The sequence below is a fragment of the Macaca mulatta genome, chromosome 4 (genome assembly GCF_049350105.2).
Source record: "Macaca mulatta isolate MMU2019108-1 chromosome 4, T2T-MMU8v2.0, whole genome shotgun sequence".
NCBI lineage: Eukaryota > Metazoa > Chordata > Mammalia > Primates > Cercopithecidae > Macaca > Macaca mulatta.
The window spans coordinates 147,577,672-147,597,570 of NC_133409.1; the positions used below are offsets into that span (position 1 = coordinate 147,577,672).

Consider the following 19,899-nt stretch of genomic DNA (forward strand, 5'->3'; position numbering starts at 1 on the left):
TGGGTGGAAGGTTATGTGTGGTGTTCTTTTAGACCTGTGATAGATGTTTGTATCGAGACCTTTTTTATTTTCCGGAGACACGATGCTACCGTTGCATAACACAAACAGAACCGATAAACGGTAGTAATAGCAAAGAGTGCCCGGGAACCAAGGCTTTAAGGCAGCATCCCTCTGGGAAAGCGGCTCTTCAAACCCGTCCTTCAAGCGTGAGTGGCAGACTCCTGGCTGGGAGGGTTGAGTCGTGAGTGCACTTTGCTACTTGACCTTGCCACTGTCTCCCTCTCCCGTGACTTCAGTTTTCTCACCTGCAAAATGGTAGAGTTGTCATAAACGAAAATCCCTGAACTTCTCCCGCAGCCCCAGGCTTTAACAGCTCTCCTTGAAGGTGGGGACGGGGCGGAGTAATGGTCTGGACAGAAACTCCCGCACACGGCTGGACCATCTCTTTCCTCCTTCCTACTTTTCGCCCCCTCGCCCCGCCCCGGTGAGGTCACGCGGGGACGTCACGAGTTTGTGACGACACTAAGGGACGGGCCTCCGGGAGAGGAAGGGGCGGGGCCTAGGCTGGCGACGCTTGCGCAGTGGGCGCGGCGCGGGAGGAGGCGGAGGCGGCGGAGTGGCGAGAGGCGAGAGGCGGCGGAGGCGGCGGAGCTGGGGGGGGTGGGAGGGGGGGGAGAGTGAGTGAGTGGCAGAGTGAGTTTACCCCTATGAGACTGTGAGAGGCCCGGGGCCTACCTCAAAGGAGCGGGGTCACGACGCTAGCTAGCAGCGGGCCCCCTCCCGGTCCCCGGGCCCGGCGGCGCGGCGGCGGCTCGGTTGTGAGGAGGCGGGGAAGCGGGTGTCCGGGCCCCGCCATGGAGGGCATGGACGTGGACCTGGATCCGGAGCTGATGCAGAAGTTCAGCTGCCTGGGCACCACCGACAAGGACGTGCTCATCTCCGAGTTCCAGAGGCTGCTCGGCTTCCAGCTCAATCCTGCCGGTTGCGCCTTCTTCCTGGACATGACCAACTGGTGAGCCGGCCCCGCCGTGCCAGCGCTGGCAGCGGCCTCGGGGCCCCTAGGGGAAGGGAAGGGACTCTCGAGCTCGGCGGCAGGGCGAGCCAGGCGGGTACTGAGGGCCACCCCCTTCCCGGGACAGGTAGGACAAGTGGGGGAGCACCGGGGGCATAGGAAGAATTTGAGGGCTGAGCAGGGCTAGAGGAGAGTTAGGGGCCACGGAGGCAGAAGGGGCGGAAGGGAGATGATGTGGGCAGCTCCTGAGGTTTTTCGAGGATTAGGGGCCAAGGGCCAAAGGACGTGAGATGTGAGGAAAAGACTTAGGCATTCAGGCATAGTGGGTAGACTTGGGAGGAAAAGGGTTATGGTATTGGCTAAGAGTAAAAAGCACAGGAGATTTGGATTTGGGGAGTGGGGAAAAAGGTTGGGGTTTGGAGTGAGGGGCTGAGGATGCCAGGATTGGGCGGAAACTATAGGGAAGGATTAGGTGCTGTGGAGCAACCTGAGCACTGGAGAGGCTTGGGAGTTAGGAGCTGAGAACAGATTAATTTGTGTGTCTGTCTCTTTCCAGTTGAGGATAGATAGGGAAAAGGGGGTGATATTATGAGGGAAGACAAGGGGGTATGGTGAGGAAGATGACTTTCTTAAGAGTTATGCCAGGGAGGAGTAGGATCTACTAGTAAATCGACACATGGAGGACTGGGAGTGTTAGACTTGGGACGGGGCCTGGGAACCACCTTAGGAAAAGTGGGGGAAATGAGATGATCTTGGGGAAAGGAACTTTCTGAAGGGACAGGACTCCTGGCAGAGGGTTCATCTGGGGCCACCAGAATGCTGGGAATGGAGAGGGGCTTATCTGAAAGAAAACTAAGTTGACAGATGTTTGGGAAAATGGAGAACTTAGGCTGGGAGCCAAGTGTTTTTGTGTTCACCTTGTAGAAGACTGAATTGGGGCAGAAGACTATCCGACGTAAAGGAGTGTTTCTTGGCTTTGGAAGTAGCACTTGCTGTTATTGACAAGCAAGGCTTCCCCTTGTACTCTGAATAGAGGTTGTTGGATTCACTCAGAGGCAGAGTTGGAGCGGAGACGATTAGACTTTCTTTGAAAGGATTTCAGGTGAAACAACTAATATGTCTTTGGGCAAAAGGCAAAAGGTTCAGTGCCCTTTGCTCTGTTGGGCATTCAGTCTCCTGACATGTGGAATCTTGTTTCTTTTGGCATCACTTGCACAACCAACCTCTCTTTTATTCCTTGTACCCTGAATGCCTCGAGCAATGATGGAAAAGAGGCTGTAAACCTACTTTTTGTCCCACTCCTAACCTAGTCCTACCCTGGATGATGCTCATCTGTTAGTAGGAGCCTTGTAGCCGTGGCTGCACCAAAGGTGATGTGTAAATTTTTTTTTTTTTTTTTTTTTTAGACGGAGTCTCGCTCTGTCGCTCAGGCTGGAGTGCAGTGACGCAACCTCGATTCACTGCAACCTCTGCTTCCCAGGTTCAAGCAATTCTCCTGTCTCAGCCTCCCCAGCAGCTGGGACTACAGGCGCACACCACCTCGCCTGGCTAATTTTTTTGTATTTTTAGTAGAGATGGAGTTTCACCATATTGGTCAGGCAGATCTTGAACTGACCTCAGGTGACCCACCTGCCTTTGCCTCCCAAAGTGCTGGGAACATGTGTGAGCCAATTTTTTTTTTTTTTTTTTTTCCCCTGTGTATCATCTTTGATGGGTCTTACTATTTTATCTTTAAGGTCGATTATTACAGCAAGAGCAGGTTTAAATTTCTAGATGTTTGGAAAACTCTTTGACTGGATGCAGGAGACAGCCTTTAGAATTAATCGTTTGTAATCTCCATTTGTATCTGTTACATCTGATGATCTCAGGCAGGGAATATAGCCTACTGTAGTTTTCTGACAGCTAACCTGAGGTGTTTAGTCAGAGAGACATGGGTTATTGAACACACTGAGAAGAGCTATTACTCTGGTGAAATTTAGAAGTAAAGTTATATCTTGAAGAGAGTTGTTCTCTTGCCTGACTGCTTCCCACCTCCGGCTCTTTTTCTTCCTTGTTTACACTAGTTCAGCATAGGAAACTTGGCATATTGTTGCTGCTAGTTTGGTAGGAGAGGATCATTATTTCTCCCAACCCCTTGTGAATTGGACTATTTAAACACTGCCCTAATAAGTTTTAAGTTCTTTAGGGTCAGTCTTTATTAGTGTAATTATTATGGCTACAAAAGCAGTGTAATGAATTTTATATGTTTGAGGTATGTATTTAACGTCTAAGATTTTTCTTAGGTGTTGTGGAAAGTGAATAGGTGAGGCCCAGTGTGGATAAGAAAAAAAAAACTTAAAAGGCTGCACGCCTATAATCCCAGCACTTTGGGAGGCTGGCTGAGGCAGGAGGATCACTTGAGTCTAGGAGTTCGAGACTAGCCTGGGTGACATAGTGAGATCCTCTCTCTACAAAAAATACAGCAAAATGAACCGGACATAATGGTGTGCGCCTGTAGTCCCAGCTACTTGGGAGGCTGAGGTGGGAGGATCACCCTGGGAAGTCGAGGCTGCTGTGAGCTGAAATCGCACCGTTGCACTCTAGACTGGGTGACAGAGTGGTGAGATGCTGTCTCAAAAAAAAAAAAAATGTGTATGTATATACATATATATATATATAGTTGGACTATAAAAGTTGTATTTGAGTTTTTACACGAAAAACTTAAGTTCAAAGCCATGGAGTAGCATATATGTTGATGACATGTTATTTCTGTATAAAAACAAGTTACATATATAAGCAAAGGAGTGAGCTGTTAAGAAAATGTGTTCTGGGCCAGGTGTCGTGGTGCATGCCTGTAGTCCCAGCTATCTGGGAGCCTGAGGTAGGAAGATACCTGAGCCCAGGAGATCGAGGCTGCAGTGAACCGTGATCATGCCACTGCCCTTCAGCCTGGGTGGCAGGATAAGACTCTGTCTGGGGGAAAGAAAAAAAAAAAGTGTTCTGGCTTTAGAGAAATTGAGAAGTTGGAAGTCAGTAGCTTAGAAATCCATGCAGTTAAGTGATAATTCAACTTTAAGTCACATTACCTTATTTTTTGGCTGTATAAGGCATGTTCTTTATTTTCTTTGATTATAAAATGAAAAATCACTTGTGAACTAAAAGCAGGAAGGCTTTTCATTTTTTTCTTTCTTATGAAAGATAGCGCCATAATCTAATACTGTGTTTTTTGATTCCTGTGTTTACCTAATTCATCTTGACAGTTTTGTATTTTATTTTTTGAGACAGGGTCTTATTCTGTCGCCCGGGCTGAAGTGCAGTGGCACAACCATGGCTCACTACAGCCTCCCAGACTCGAGCAATCCTCCCGCCTCAGCCTCTTGAGTAGCTGGGACTACAGATGCGTGCCACCATGACTGGCTAATTTTTTTATTTTTTTACTTTTTATTTAATTTAATTTTTTTCCTTTTTCTCATGTCAGATGAGTAATGTGCGCGTGTTATGTAACAGGATTCAAGGTTGGCACATGTCACGCATGCATGTAAACCACCCAATCATCACACATACGAATTGCAAAAGGATCAATTTAAAAATTTCTTTAGAGATGGGTTGCACTGTGTTGCCAGACCTAGTCTGGAACTCTTGGGCTCAGTCCTGCCTTAGTCTCCCAAAGTGTTGGAATTATAGACGTGAGCCACTGTGTCCAGCCAAGATTTTTTTTTCAAACATCCATCATAATTAATAAAATCTAGGTAAATATATATACACATAGTGTGCATGCATGCACATATCACAGTATTTGTATGTGTTGCTCAAGTAGAAATCTAAAGTCTAGACATGTGTTGTTTTAAGCATCATTTAATTTCTAACTGGGCAACTGTTGACATAGTCCTAATACAAGTTGACAAAAAATCTCTCAGCTTGCTGTCATGATTAACCTGTTGAATTGAAGATGATTAATCTTACTGTGACTTCATAAGTTCCTGCTTTGGGTTGTAATAAATACCATTCAGTTGTCTGATGTCTATTAAAAAATAATGTGGTAAATTAAAAATCATTGTTGAAAAGCGAAGACCCTCAGTCTTCTAAAATTAAACCTGAGTGCAGTAGCTCACTCCTATAATCCCAGCACTTTGGGAGACCAAGGCAGTAGGATTGCTTGAACCCAGGAGTTTGAGACCAGCATGGGCAAGATAGTGAGACCTCAATCTCTACAAAAATAAAAAAATTAGCTGCTCAGGGTGGCGCTCACCTGTAGTCCAAGACAAGTGGGAGGCTGAGGTGGGAGGATCAGTTGAGCCTGGGAGGTGAAGGGTGCAGTGAGCCGTGATTGTGCCGCTGTACTCCTGCCCGGGTAACAGAGAGAGACCCTGTCTCAAAAATAAAATAAAAATAAAACCTGAGTTGGAAAGGTTATGCTCTTGTGATGAAAAGTAAGAATTTTGTCATTGTTGAAAAACTGACTAAATGGAATGTTTTGGCCTTGTAGGTCTTCTACCTTGTTAACACATTTTTTTTTTTTTGGTCTTAGGTTGACAACATTGTGTAGATATTTCTTTTCTTTTTTCTTTTCTTTTCTTTTCTTTTCTTTTCTTTTCTAGACGGAGTCTTGCTCTGTCGCCCAGGCTGGAGTGCAGTGGCACCATATTGGCTCAATGCAACCGATTCTCCTGTTTCAGCCTCCCGAGTAGCTGGGACTATGGGCACCCACCACCACAACTGGCTAATTTTTGTAGTTTTAGTACAGATGGGGTTTCACCATGTTTGGCCAAGCTGGTCTCGAACTCCTGACCTCAAATGATCCACCCACCTTGGCTGGGATTATAGGCGTGGGCCACTGCACCTGGCTTCTGTTTGTTAAATTTAGAACCAAATATTGTTTTCAGTTGAGCATGTTTGTAGCATTTATACCTGAGCTGGCAGCCATGCTGCTGGAGATTGATGCAATTGCCTGTTAACAAAAGTAGTCAATTTTCAGTTCCTAAGTGAGTATGTAAAGTGAATAAATGGTATGGTGAAAGTAAACCCAATATCTAAACCAAATTGAAATGACTTGTAGATTAATATCTGCAGTGTTCTATAGGTGGAATGTCTTTCAGAGATACTATTGGGCTGTGAATACAGAACTTGGAATTCTAAAACTGGAAACTGACTTAAGAGATTCTCTAGTTTAGGCCAGGCTCAGTGGCTCATGCCTGTAATCCCAGCACTTTGGGAGGCCGAGGCGGGCGGATCATGAGGTCAGGAGATTGAGACCATCGTGGCTAGCACGGTGACACCCCGTCTCTACTAAAAATACATTTAAAAAAATTAGCCGGGTGTGGTGGTGGGCGCCTATAGTCCCAGCTACTCGGAAGGCTGAGGCAGGAGAATGGCGTGAACCCAGGAGGCGGAGCTTGCAGTGAGCTGAGATCGTGCCTCTGCACTCCAGCCTGGGCCACAGAGCGAGACTCCATCTCAAAAAAAGAGAGAGGGTCTCTAGTTTATTCCAACTTTTCCTGCAGATTTGCGTCCAGCCCTTCTAAGATAGTCATCTGTCCTATTCTTGTATCCCTACATGCAGAGATTTGCATGATACCTTATTATAATGTTTAATTACTTTCCAGTTAGAATTATGTTAAAACTAAACCTTCCTTGCTACGATTTAAGCCTTTTTCGTTTGTGTATGTCCTCCTTGGAGATGGAGGGAGGATATCTAATAAACACTCTGTTAAGACATCAGAAAGCTTCTATTAATTGAAATTACTAAAAATTTTCAACTATGTAAAAGTTAAACATGTTCAATTTAATGGGTTCATGTTTTTTAATGTAGTCTAATTGGCTTTTTTTTTTTTTTTTTTAAATGGGAAACCAACAAGATTCAGAGGAGAGCTTACCTCACTTTTTAAGAATTTGTGGTAAAATATATGTAACAAAATTTACCCTTTCAATCAATTTATTTATTTATTTATTTTTAATTTTTTTTTTTTTTTTGAGACACAGTTTCACTCTGTCCCCCAGGCTGGAGTGCAGTGGCGCATTCTTGGCTCACTGCAACCTCTACCTCCCAGGTTCAAGCAATTCTTGTGCGTCAGCCTCCCAAGTAGCTGGGATTATAGGTATGGGCCACCACCTCTGGCTAATTTTTTATTAGTAGTAGAGATGAGGTTTTGCCATGTTGGCCAGGCTGGTCTCAAACTCCTGACCTCGGGTGATCCACCTGCCTCAGCCTGCCAAAGTGCTGGGATTACAGGCGTGAGCCACCACGCCCACATTTAAATCAGTTTAAGGTGTACAGTTCAATGTTACATTAGGTGTTCATTATGAGTTGTTTAGCATTAGTGACAAGAGTCAAATAACTCTTCTAGATTTTTATACGACATTAACTTAGGAGTTAGTACTGGCCTTATTTCTCAGTATAGCAGTAGATAAAATATCTTTTAATAGCATATAGACAATGTTTCTCTACCTCCTAATTAGGCTAGTGCTGTGCAGTTGTGGTATTGCAACATCCTAGGTTGCCTGCAGGTATCTTCAGGGAGCAGTGTGTATGTTTTGGAATTCTACTTGCGTCCTCTATGGATGGAATAGATGTTTTCTAGAAAAGTAACTTAGGGCCGGACGTGGTGGCTCAAGCCTGTAATCCTAGCACTTTGGGAGGCCGAGACGGGCGAATCACGAGGTCAGGAGATCGAGACCATCTTGGCTAACACGGTGAAACCCCGTCTCTACTAAAAAATACAAAAAATTAGCCAGGCAAGGTGGCGGGCGCCTGTAGTCCCAGCTGCTCGGGAGGCTGAGGCAGGAGAATGGCGTGAACCCGAGAGGCGGAGCTTGCAGTGAGCTGAGATCCGGCTATTGCACTCCAGCCTGGGTAACAGAGTGAGACTCTGTCTCAAAAAAAAAAAAAAAAAGAAAAAAGAAAAGTAACTTAGGAGAAATATTTCCGTAAAATATAATGTCCTATTAACTTTCTCAACATTGTCAGAAACACCCTACTAGATAAAGATATAACCACAAATCAATGAAATGAAATTAGAATCTAGATGTGAAAATCAGTTGTACCTCTTATCGCACAGTGCCTTCTCTGCCTGTTAATCCGTTTCTTAGTCACCCATGCTAAATGAGTTTCTCATCTACGCCGTGGTTTATATGTGTAAATCTAGGAAAACGTTCCTTTATGATAGAGATAATACTTGCTATTAATATTGGTTTCCTTAAATAAATGTGTGTCAAACAGTAGTTATAGGAAGAGGGCAAGGAAGGGCTACATAATAGCCGTAGAATATTTTGTACTCTATTGCATTTTTTTAAAAGGTTGAGAGTTCTTTGGACATTCTATCGATTGATTGATTGATTGATTGATTGATTGATTGATTGAGACGGAGTCTCTCTCTGTTGCCCAGGCTGGAGTGCAATAGCAGGATCTCGGCTCACTGTAACCTCGCCTCCTGGGTTCAAGCAATTCTTCTGTCTCAGCCTCTCGAGCAGCTGTGATTACAGGAGTGCACCATCACACCCGGCTAATTTTAGTATTTTTTATAGTGATGGGTCTAACCGTATTGGCCAAACTGGTCTCGAACTTCTGACCTCAGGTGATCTGCCCACCTCGGCCTCCCAAAGTGCTGGGATTACAGGTGTGAGCCACCACGCCTGGCCTATTTATTTTTTTTGAAACAGGGTATCACTCTGTCACCCACACTGGAGCAGCACAATGGTTCATTCATAGCTCACTGCAGCCTGGACTTCTGGGGCAAAAATGATCCTCCCACCCCAGCCTCCCAAGTAGCTGGGACCACAGGCATGCACCATCATGCCCGGCTAATTTTCCTTTTTTTTAATTTTTGTGGAGACTGGACCTCCCTATGGTGCCCAGGCTGCACTTTTTGTTTGTTTGTTTTTTAAAGAGACGAGGTCTCACTATTCTGGCCAGGCTGGTCTTGAACTCCTGGGCTCAAGTAATTCTCCCACCTTGGCTTCCCAAAGTGCTGGGATAACAGGTGTGAGCCACCGTGCCTAGCCTTTTTTTTTTTTTTTTTTTAAAGAGACTAGGTCTTGCCCTGTGGCCCAAGCTAGAGTGCAGTGGTGATGTTAGTTCATTGTAACCTCAAACTCCTGGTGTCAAGTGATCCTCCCACCTCAGCTTCGGAATACCTGGGACTACAGGTCTGCGCCACCCACACCTGGCTAATTTATTTTGTTTTGTAAAGAGATGGGTCTCATGTTTTCCAGGCTGGTCTTGAACTCCTGGCCTTAAGCAGCCCTCCTGCCTCAACATCCCAAAGTGTGGGGATTATTTTCCAGTTTTTTTGGTCTTTTTTTTTTTTTTTTGGCACATGCACATTGGGACTCTTGGTATAATGTAGAATAGTTTACAAATAGAGCAGCCAGGTTCACTTTATTTTTAAAGGAACACAGTAAAAAGTACGTTGCTATCCTGCAGAAAGTCTTCTTTTTGCTGTGCTGTTACTGTAGGACTTGCATTTCTGAGCATACATCATGTCAGAGCTAATCACCATTATAGCCAGAGTGGGCAAAGGTGGTTTCTTTACCACCTCCCATTTCCCATTAAATGTATCTGTCACGTAATAGCAAAAACTATCAACCAGGCAATATTAAACAAATGTATTTTGGTTAGATCCCTAGCAGATGGTGTAATGCAAAAGCAGAGGACAGCCCATATCATAATTTTCTTTCTAATGGGAAACTCACATACCTGAGACTATCAGAGAAAAGTTATAGGATAATAAGAAGAAACATTCATAGCTTAATTCTGTATTAACAGTAAACTTTCAGAACAGATAGGAGTGGACTGAATTGAATAGAACCAGCAATTCACAAGGATTGAGTGCCAGCTATGCGCAAGTTGCTTATAAGTTAAGTTTTCTGTCATCCTAGCATTTTGGGAGGCCAAAGTAGGCAGATCTCTTGAGACCAGGAGTTCGAGACCAGCCTGGCCAACATGGTGAAACCCTAGCTCTACTAAAAAAAATACAAAAAATTAGCCAGGCATGGTGGTGTGCACCTGTAATTCCAGCTGCTTGGGAGGCCGAGGCAGGAGAATCGCTTGAACCCAAGGGACGGACGTTGTAGTGAGCTGAGATCGCACCACTGCACTCCAGCTTGGGCAACAGAGCAAGACCCTGTTTCAAAAAAAAAAAGAAGTAAGTTTTGAAATGGTTGGGGGATTAGAATTGATGGAAAAGCAGCATATTATAGTCAGAAGATATTTTCTAGGTGAAATAAAGGAAGAGCAGGTGGAGCAGGAGCCATATAGAAGATTGGCTTGTCTAGAATGTGGTTAATGAAATAAAGGCATGACAAGATGCGGAGCTCACTTTTATTTTTGATTTGGAATATTGCTGATTTTTAAAATAAGATTGTGAAATTGATACCATGTAAAATTAGCTATTTTATTTTTATTTATTTAATTTTAATTTTTTTAGAGACGAGATCTCACTGTGTTGCCCAGGCTGGAGTGCAGTGGCTGTTTACAGGCATGAGCATGTAGCACATTACAGCCTTGAACTCTGAGGCTCAAGTGATCCTCCCACCTCAGCTACCTGAGTAGTTGCGACTACATGTGTGCAGTACTGTGCCTGGCAAAATTAACTGTTTTAAAATGAACAATTCAGTGGTGGTTAGTGCATTCACAGTGTTGTGCAGCCACCACCTCTCTCTTGTTTCCAGACTTTTTCATAACCCCAAAATGAAACTTTACACCCATTAAGCCTGTGTAAAAGACTATTCTCTCCTCAGCCATTGGCAATGAGCAGTCTGAGTTCTGTCTCTATGTATGTACCTATTCTGGATATTTTCTTTTCTTTTCTTTTTTTTTTTTTTTGAAATGGAGTTTCACTCTTGTTGCCCAGGCTAGAGTGAAATGACATGATTTCGGCTCACTGCAACCTCCGCCTCCCAGGTTCAAGTGATTCTCCTGCCTCAGCCTCCTGTGGATATTTCATGTAAATAGGATTGTACAGTATTTGTCCTTTTGTGTCTGTGTCTTTTTGTTGTTGTTGCCACCCCAGGCTGGAGTACAGTGGCGTGATCTCAGCTCACTACAACCTCTGCCTCCCAGGTTCAAGCGATTCTCTTGCCTTAGCCTCCCAAGTAACTGGGATTACAGGCATGCAAGATCACGCCTGGCTAATTTTTATATTTTTTGTAGAGATGGGGTTTCACCATGTTGGCCAGGCTGGTCTTGAACTTCTGACCTCAAGTGATCCATCTGCCTTGGCCTCCAAAAGTGCTGGGATTACAGAAATGAGCCACTGTGCCCAGGCTTTTTTTTTTTTTTTGGTTTCTTTTAATGAAGCCTATGTTTCTTGCCATGGCATCTTTCATTTAGCATAATGTTTTCAGGGTTCATCCATGTTGTAGTATGTATCAGTACTTCATTTTTTTTTATTTTTTATTTTTTATTGAGACAGACTCTCATTCTGTTGCCCAGGCTGGAACGCACTGGTGCTATCATGGCTAAGTGCAGCTTCGATTCCTGGTCTCAATCCATCCTCCCACCTCAGTCTTCCAAGTAGCTGGGATATAGGCATGTGCCACCATGCCCAGCCAATTTTTGTATTTTTTGTACAGACAAGATTTTGCCATGTTGCCCAAACTTGTTTAGAATTCCTGGGCTTAAGGGATCCACCAGCACTGGCCTCCCAAAGTTTTGGGATTACAGGCATGAGCCACCCCCCAACTCCCACCCCTGGCATCACTCTTTTTTATGGCTGAATAGTATTCCATTGTATATACATATCACAACTTGTTTTACCTGTTCATTCATTGGTAGACATTTGTTAGACATTCTGTCTTTTGACTGTTCTGAATAGTAAAGTTTTGAATATATGTGTGTACCTGTATTTGTTTGAGTACCTTTTTTTAGTTCCTTTAAGTATGTGTCTAGGAATGGAATTTTTGGATCATATGGTCATTCTGTTTTTGAGGAATCACCAAACTGTTTTCCACAGTGGCTGAATCATTTTACATTCCCAGCTGCAATGTATGAGTTGGTCCCAATTTCTCCACATCCTTGCCAACACTTGTTATTTTTCTTTCTTCTTTTAAACTTCCAGTTTAATGGAATATATATATGTATATGTGTGTGTGTGCATATATATAAGTTTTTGAGATGGAGTCTTGCTGTGTTGCCCAGACTGGAGTGCAGTGGCGCAATCTTGGCTCACTGCAACCTCCACCTCCTGGGTTCAAGCAATTCTCCTGCCCCAGCCTCCCAAGTAGCTGGGACTACAGGTGTGTGCCATCACGCCCGGCTAATATTTTTTGAACTTTTAGTAGAGACGGGGTTTCACCTTATTGGCCAGGCTGGTCTCAAATTCCTGACCTCAGGTGACCCGTCTGCCTTGTCCTCCCAAAGTGCTTGGATTACAGGCGTGAGCCACCACGCTCAGCCAACATTTTTCTTTTTAAAACTATAGCCATCCTAGTGGGTATGGATTGGTACCTTATTATGATTTTGGTTCTTATTTTTCTAATTACTAATTATATGAACATATTTTTATGTGCTTGTTGGCCATTTGTATATCTTCTTTGGAGAAATATCCATGTAAGTCCTTTGCCCATTTCTTTCCCCCACCTCCAGAGGAATTTTGTTGATGGCTCTAGTTTATTCCCTCCCAAAAGACCAACAGCAACCAGATGAAGTGAACTTAACCATAGGATTGTATTGTCTTCATAATAAAATTAAAGATGACATTTAGAACTGGATCACTTGGTCTTTTCTCGTCTTATCTCCTCCCAGTTCAGAATACTTGTATGTCTTAAAAGCAAGCATTCTTTTACATCTGCAGTTGGGTTCAATGCACTCTAGCCTCAGCACAATCTTCTTTATAGTTATAACCTTTTTCTGGAAAATTGGCTTAGTCTGCCCACGATAGCCACCCTGCTTCCTGTCATAATGCTGCTTTCTCTGGGCATACAGAGAATCCTTGCCTTTCTTATACTGTGTTACTTTGTGGGGTTGTTGTTTGCCATACTTCTTATAGAGAGTCTGGTGGCTTTTAGGAGTGTTCATTATGTTTGCTGGAGCACTGTCAGCACAAAAAGGCTTTGCCCATTTTTAAATTGGGTTGTCTTTTTGTTGTTCAGTTGTAAGAAGAAGTCTTTATATATTCTGGATATTAAACCTTTATTGGTTATATAAATTGCACTATTTTCTCCCATTCTGTAGGCTGTTTTTTCACTTTGTTGACAATGTCCTTTGATGCACACATGTTTCTGATGTGCTGAGGTCCATATCAACTCTTTTTTTCTTCACCTGTGTTTTTGATGTCGTATCTTAAAATTCATTACCATGTAATCCCAGCACTTTGGGAGGCCGAGACGGGCGAATCACGAGGTCAGGAGATCGAGACCATCCTGGTTAACACGGTGAAACCTCGTCTCTACTAAAAATACAAAAAACTAGCCGGGCGAGGTGGCGGGCGCCTGTAGTCCCAGCTACTCGGGAGACTGAGGCAGGAGAATGGCGTAAACCTGGGAGGCGGAGCTTGCAGTGAGCTGAGATCCGGCCACTGTACTCCAACCTGGGCGGCAGAGCGAGACTCCGTCTCAAAAAAAAAAAAAAAAAATTCATTACCAAATCCAAGGTCATGCTTTGTTTTCTTCTAAGAGTTTTATAGTTTTAGTTGTTTATATTTAGGTTGTTGGTCCATTTTGTATATAGATATCAGTTTTGTGTAATTAATTTTTGTGTATGGTATGAGATGGGGACCAGCTTTACTCTGTGGAGCTTAATTTTGATCATGTTTCTGCTCTGGGACTGGCTTCTCATTAGCTCTGTACTAAATATATCCTTTAAGTGTAGTAAATATATATTTTGCTCTCTTTAGCCATCACTAAAAGTTGGGCCAGAAAAAAAGTGTGCAGAATTTTCTGGTCGGGTCAGAAAACTTATGAATGTTCCGTTGATATTCAAAACTGGATGTGTTTAAAAGGTCAATTTGCCAGGTGCAGTGGTGCACGCTTGTAGTCTTAGCTACTTGGGGTGCTGAGGCAGGAGGATTGCTTGAGCCCAGAAGTTCTGGGCTGTAGTGCGCTATGCTGGTTGGGTGTCTGTACTAAGTTCGTTATCAATATGGTGATCTCCTGGGAGGGAGCAGGAGACCACCAGATTGCCTAAGGAGGGGGCGGGCCAGCCCAGGTTGGAAATGGAGCAGGTCAAAACTCCCGTGCTAATCAGTAGTGGGATTACGTCTGTGAATAGCCACTGCACTCCATAGCAAGACCCAGTCTTTAAAAAAATAAAAAATTTAAAAATAAAAATCATTAAAGGTCAATTTATCCTTTTCCTTACTCCAGCCAGTTTTTCTTTCTAACTTTTCCTTGTTCTGTTTGTAGCTTCAGTGGTCTCCCAGAAATTAGACTTGAACTGAGTTATCTTTAAGGTCCTCTCTTTCCTGGAGACCCCAGTTCATTTGCCAAATCCAGTTAATTTTCACCTGGATTTGGTAGTGTACTTCCCAAATGTCTCTTTTTTTCCATTCCCACTGCCACTGCCTTAGTTTGCAGATTATGTTACTAGTTTAACAGAGTAACATTAGGCATAGTCCAAGTCGGTTTTCTACATGTGGCTTTCTTCCTTCCAGTCTTATTTTGTGGACATACCACTACTAGATCAATATTTCTAAATCACAGCTTCAATCTAGGCCCTTCTTAGAAACCTCTAGCAGGGCCTTGTTGCTTACCAGATACAGAATAGCAAGCTTTAGCTTGACATTCATTCAGGACTCTGCAAAGACTGGTCCCAGTTTACCTAATTCTGCCTTTCCTGGCATATCTTTGCAATGAATGTTCTGCTTTTCTTTGCTTTATTCAAACTAGGCTGTTGCTCATTCCCACATAAACTTTTGCTCTCCCAGTTTTAAACTTGTTTCTCCTACTTAGAATGCTATTCTTTCCTTTCTCCCTGAAGAAGTCCTATTGTTTTTCTGAAATTGACATACTGATCCTGTTCCTAGTAGTGTACTCTTATTTGAACTCCACTCTCCTTTTTATAGTGTTTATTGTGTATAGAAACACACTTTTAAGAGGACAGCGCCCCCTAACAGCCTTTGTTTCTCCCTAAGCCTTTTATGCACTGCTTTGTACATAGTAGGTGCTCAGTAAACATTTGTTGAAGTAATGTGTGAGGGTAGATGGGAGAAAAGGCTTAATTTTTTTCTTATGCCTATGTTACTCAGTAATTTAGATGTGAATGGACAAAAATATTTTGTAAGCTCTCTAAAGTTCTCTTAGATCATTGCTATTGCGTTTCCATTGAGAAGCTTTAAAAAGTCATATAAGTGCATAATAAGTTCAAATAGTTTAGAATAGTCTAAACAGGGGTTGCAAACTAAAACATGTTTAGGTGCCAGATGGGTAACAACTGAAGGTGTATGAACTGGAAAGCCTTGCCTTTGTAAAAAGCATGTCTGATACTTGCCTTAAATATTGCCCTGCTAGAATGGGGGCCCAGTGTTAGATTTTTCTATTTTTTTCAAGAGAAGTAAAAAATATAGGTTTTTATAGGAAATGTCCTGGTTCTGTTATTTTTTTTGGGGGGGGGTGGGGTGCCAAGTCTCGCTCTGTCACCTAGGCTGGAGTGCATTGGCAGGATCACTGCTCACTGCAACTTCCAGTCCCCCATACACCTCCCTGGTCTCTAAGTGATCCTCCCACTTCAGCCTCCCAAGTAGCTGGGACCACAGGCACCTGCCACTATGGCCAGTTAAGTTTTTGCATTTTTAGTAGAGACGGGGTCTTGCCATGTTGCCCAAGCTGGTCTCAAACTCCAGAGCTCAAGCGATCTGCCCACCTCGGCCTCCCAAAGTACTGGGATTACAGGCATGAGCCACTGTGACCGGCTGAAATGTCCTGATTTTTAAATGTTGGCAATATATTCAGGTATTTTTAACACACTGAAGACCAAATATGAAGCACATCTGTAGGCAGAATGTAGTCCTTGGGCTACTCCTTTGTAACCCCTGTACTAAAGATGAGAAGCATAAACCACTCCTGTTTCCAGATACAGCCACTGCTAACTATTTCTTCTGACCTTTTAGAAAATTTCTGTGCACTATATTCTGAGCTGAGATTGCCCCATTGCACAGAATATTCTGTGCAATATATATATGTGTGTATATATATAACATAAAATTTTCTATGCATGTGTATGTAAAACTATATATATAAACTTTTTAAACAGCTGTAGTTACTGCTGTTGATTATCTTTAATCTTCAGAGTAGTAGATACCAAGGCCCTTATACCTCCATTGTTTGAGTGGGAACTGAATTTAGTTGTCAAGGTACTTGGATAGGCTGATCATATATACATATATATACACATACATGTATATACAAATACACAAACACGTGTGTAAAAATACACACGTGTGTTTGTGTGTGTATGTATATATATATTCTTTTTTGAGACAGGATCAAAAAGGTAGGTTTTTATACGAAAGGTCTTGGTTTTGTTTTTTTTTTGTTGGGGTAACAGGGTCTTGCTCTGTCATCCAGGCTGGAGTGCAATGACGTGATCATGGCTCACTGCAGCCTCGACTTCCCCAGCTCCAGCAATCCTCCCACCTCAACCTCCCGAATAGCTGGGACTACAGCTGTGTGCCAGCATGCCTGGCTAATTTTTAAAATTTTTTGTAGAGATGGGGGTCTCCCTATGTTGCTCTGACTGGATTTTTATTTTGTTTTATTTTATTTTCACATCAGAGAGATAATGTGCAAATGTCATAACAAGGTTTGAGGGAGGCACATGTCTCACGTAAGTGTGAACACCCAATCATCACGCTTATGAACTACAAAAGGATCAATATTTTAAAAAATTAACAATGTTCTGGGTGTGGTGGCTCATGTCTGTAATCCCAGCACTTTGGGAGGCCGAGGCAGGCAAATCGTATGAGTCTAGGAGTTTGAGACTAGCCTGGGCCACATAGGGAGACCCCAACTCTACAAAAAATACAGAAATTAGCCAGGCATGGTGACATGAGCTTGTAGTCCCAGCTACTCGGGAGGCTGAGATGAGAGGATCACTTCAGAAGATGGAGGTTGGCCGGACACAGTGGCTCACGCCTGTAATCCCAGCACTTTGGGAGGCCAAGGCGGGTGGATCACGAGGTCAGAAGATCGAGACCATCCTGGCTAACACGGTGAAACCCTGTCTCTACTAAAAATACAAAAAAATTAGCTGGGTGTGGTGGCGGGTACCTGTAGTCCCAGCTACTCGGGAGGCAGAGGCAGAAGAATGGCGTGAACCTGGGAGGCAGAGCTTGCAGTGAGCCGAGATTGTGCCACTGCACTCCAGCCTGGGCGACAGAGCAAGACTCCGTCTCAAAAAAAAAAAAAAAAAAAAAAAAAAGGATGGAGGTTGCAGTGAGCTGAGATTGCCCCATCGCACTCCAGCTTGGGTGAGAGAGCAAGACCCTGTCTTAAACAAGGCTGGGCATGATGGCTCATGCCTGTAATCCCAGCACTTTGGGAGGCCGAGGTAGGCGGATCATGAGGTCAGGAGTTCGAAACCAGCCTGCCCAACATGGTGAAACCCCGTCTCTAGTAAAAATGTAAAAATTAGCTGGGCGTGGTGGTGTGCACCTGTAATCCCAACTACTCAGGAGGCTGAGTCAGGAGAATCGCTTGAACCCGGGAGGCAGAGGTTGCGGTGAGCTGAGGTCGCACCGCTACACTCCAGCCTGGCAGACAGAGCAAAACTGTCTCAAAACCAAAAAAACAAAAAACAAAAAACAGTGTAGTGGTGGACTTTGTCATTTGAAATATAGTAAAATCGCTTCTCATTAAGCAACAAATTCTTATCCAGTAATTATGTATAATTTTATTAAAACTTAGTTTTGCTTTGTTAAGAAGTAAACTAGTAGTAAGCTCATCTGACAATACTATTTACATGATATTGTCGGAGAACAAGAAACCCAAAATGCAACAGGACTAAAACTGAAAAGGTTTAACTCTTTATTTTTATTTTTAAAATGAGACGGGGTCTTGCTATGTTGGCTGGCTGGTCTCAAACTCTTGAGCTCAAGCAGTTCTCCTGCCTTGGCCTCCCAAAGTGCTGGGATTTCAGGCGTGAGCCACTACACCCGGTGAAAGGGTTTAACTCTTTCTAAATCACCTTGTGCAGAGAAGATGAATACGTTTTTCACTTGTTGGAAGGGTAATTGATTTAGTAAATGGTGTTCTCATTTGTTAAAGTTAATGTTTGTCTTGGGAGTGGGAGCAGTTTATTCCCAAATATAGAGGATCAACCCCACTATGTACTGAGGTTTTAAAAACCTACCTTTTAAAATGAATAGTTGTGCTTTTTTTAGTGTGTTTTGAGCCTCAGGTCGGTCAAGTGTTTCTGAGGGTTCACACTTGAATTATTGTGCTTGAGGTCAGTGATTCACAGCCTCTTATGAAGCAGCCACCTTCTAATGATTGATTGAATGATACATGATGTGCTTCTAAAGTGCTTTCCGGTCAGCATTTTATTTTCTAAAGTAAATTTTATTTTTTACTTTTTTTTTTTTAAAAACACTTTGATAACAGGCCTTGAGTAGAGTGGAAACGACTGGCTAGGGGTTGGGGTTTGCATACAACTATGACAGGGAAGCCCTACCTTATTTTTAAATTTTTAAAATAATTGTATTTTATTATGACATAAACAGCGCTTATACTTCAAGTTGCCCGCTTGGGTCTCTTCCAGGTGTACTTTTTCTTTCTTTCCTGTTCTAAAGCCTTTTAAAATAAACTTCCAGTCTTGCTCTGAAGAAGAAAAATTGTTAGAATCTGAATGTTGGCAAAAAGTTAAAAAAAAAAAAAGTTAAAAAAATAGAAAGAAAGAAAAATAATAAAAAATAGGCCAGGCGCGGTGGCTCACACCTTTGAGAGGCCGAGGCAGGCAGATCACTTGAGGTCAGGAGTTCGAGACCAGCCTGGCCAACATGGTGAAACCTTGTTTCTACTAAAAATACAAAAATTAACCAGGTGCCTGTAATCCCAGCTACTCAGGAGGCTGAGGCAGGAGAATCACTTGAGCCTAGGAGGCAGAGGTTTCAGTGAGCTGAGATCGCGCCACTGCGCTCCAGCCTGGGCATCAGAGCGAGACTGTCTCAAAAAAAAAAAAAAAAAAGAGACATGATTTGTGTTCATTGCAGATAAATTAGAAAGTTCTGATAAACAAAACAAAACAAAACACAAAAAAGCCATAATAATGGGACCCAGAGATAAAAATGTTAACCTTTTGATATATGTATATTCTAATAACATATTTTGTGTGTTGTACCTGTGCTTGCTTTATAAAAGTGGGGCATTTACTATATTCTAGATACTGTTTTAAGTGGTTTATATTTAATGTATAATTTAATACAATAATTCTAGGAAATGAATACTGTTATCCTCATTTTTTACAAAAGGAAAAGAGGCTTAGAGAGGTTAAATAAGCTAAAGTCACATGGGTGGAAATGGAATTCAAACATAAGTAGCCTGTGCTTCTGATTACTGTGTTTCACACATTGTATGAGTTTCCTAGTGTTGCTTAAGAAATAACACAAACTGGGTGGCTTAAACCTACAGAAAGTAACTTCCTTGTAGTTTGGGAAGCTAGAAGTTCCAAATTGAGGGTGTTAGCAGGTCCGTGATCCCTCTGAAGTTTCTAGGGCAGCATCCCTTCTTGCCTCTTGTTAGCTTTTGGTGGCTCCTTCCAATCTTTGGCCTTCCTTGGCTTGTAGCTGTATCACTCTAGTGTCTGCCTTATTAGTCACGTGGCTTTCCTTGTGTGTCTCCAAATCTCCTTCCCCTTATAAGGATACCAGTCAGCTGGTTGTAAGGCCCACCCTAATCTTGTATGACGTCATCTTAACTCATCTTAACTGATTACATCTGCAAAGACCCTGTTTCCAAATAAGGTCACATTCTGTGGTTCT

General features: G+C 42.9%; 1 protein-coding gene, 2 long non-coding RNA genes and 2 other non-coding genes across 10 annotated transcripts in view; 2 read left to right on the forward strand and 3 right to left on the reverse strand.

The window, feature by feature from the left end:
• LOC144340402 (uncharacterized) overlaps positions 1-483 on the reverse strand; it is a 42,575-nt gene extending 42,092 nt beyond the window's left edge. For 2 of the 3 annotated variants that reach the window (XR_013416504.1, XR_013416503.1), the window contains exon 1: positions 306-483. This is a non-coding gene — a long non-coding RNA (uncharacterized LOC144340402). The remainder of the gene's footprint in view (positions 1-305) is intronic. The other variant, XR_013416505.1, reaches the window with a different exon arrangement.
• A 56-nt stretch (positions 484-539) lies between these two features.
• Positions 540-19,899, forward strand: part of ILRUN (inflammation and lipid regulator with UBA-like and NBR1-like domains) — a 114,868-nt gene continuing 95,508 nt past the window's right edge. For 3 of the 4 annotated variants that reach the window (XR_013416486.1, XR_013416485.1, XM_001116543.5), the window contains exon 1: positions 540-1,012. Coding sequence is in view for 2 of the 4 variants with exons in the window: in XM_001116543.5 (XP_001116543.3) it covers positions 855-1,012 (158 nt within the window). In the remaining 2 variants the exon portion in view is untranslated. The remainder of the gene's footprint in view (positions 1,013-19,899) is intronic. The other variant, XM_001116536.5, reaches the window with a different exon arrangement.
• Positions 1,178-14,254, forward strand: LOC144340416 (uncharacterized). The gene is made up of 2 exons (XR_013416523.1): positions 1,178-1,426; positions 13,473-14,254. It is a non-coding gene; the product is annotated as an uncharacterized LOC144340416 (long non-coding RNA).
• On the reverse strand, positions 4,464-4,570 carry LOC114677912 (small nucleolar RNA U13). The gene has a single exon (XR_003729338.1). It is a non-coding gene; the product is annotated as a small nucleolar RNA U13 (small nucleolar RNA).
• Positions 16,691-16,794, reverse strand: LOC114677896 (small nucleolar RNA U13). The gene has a single exon (XR_003729322.1). It is a non-coding gene; the product is annotated as a small nucleolar RNA U13 (small nucleolar RNA).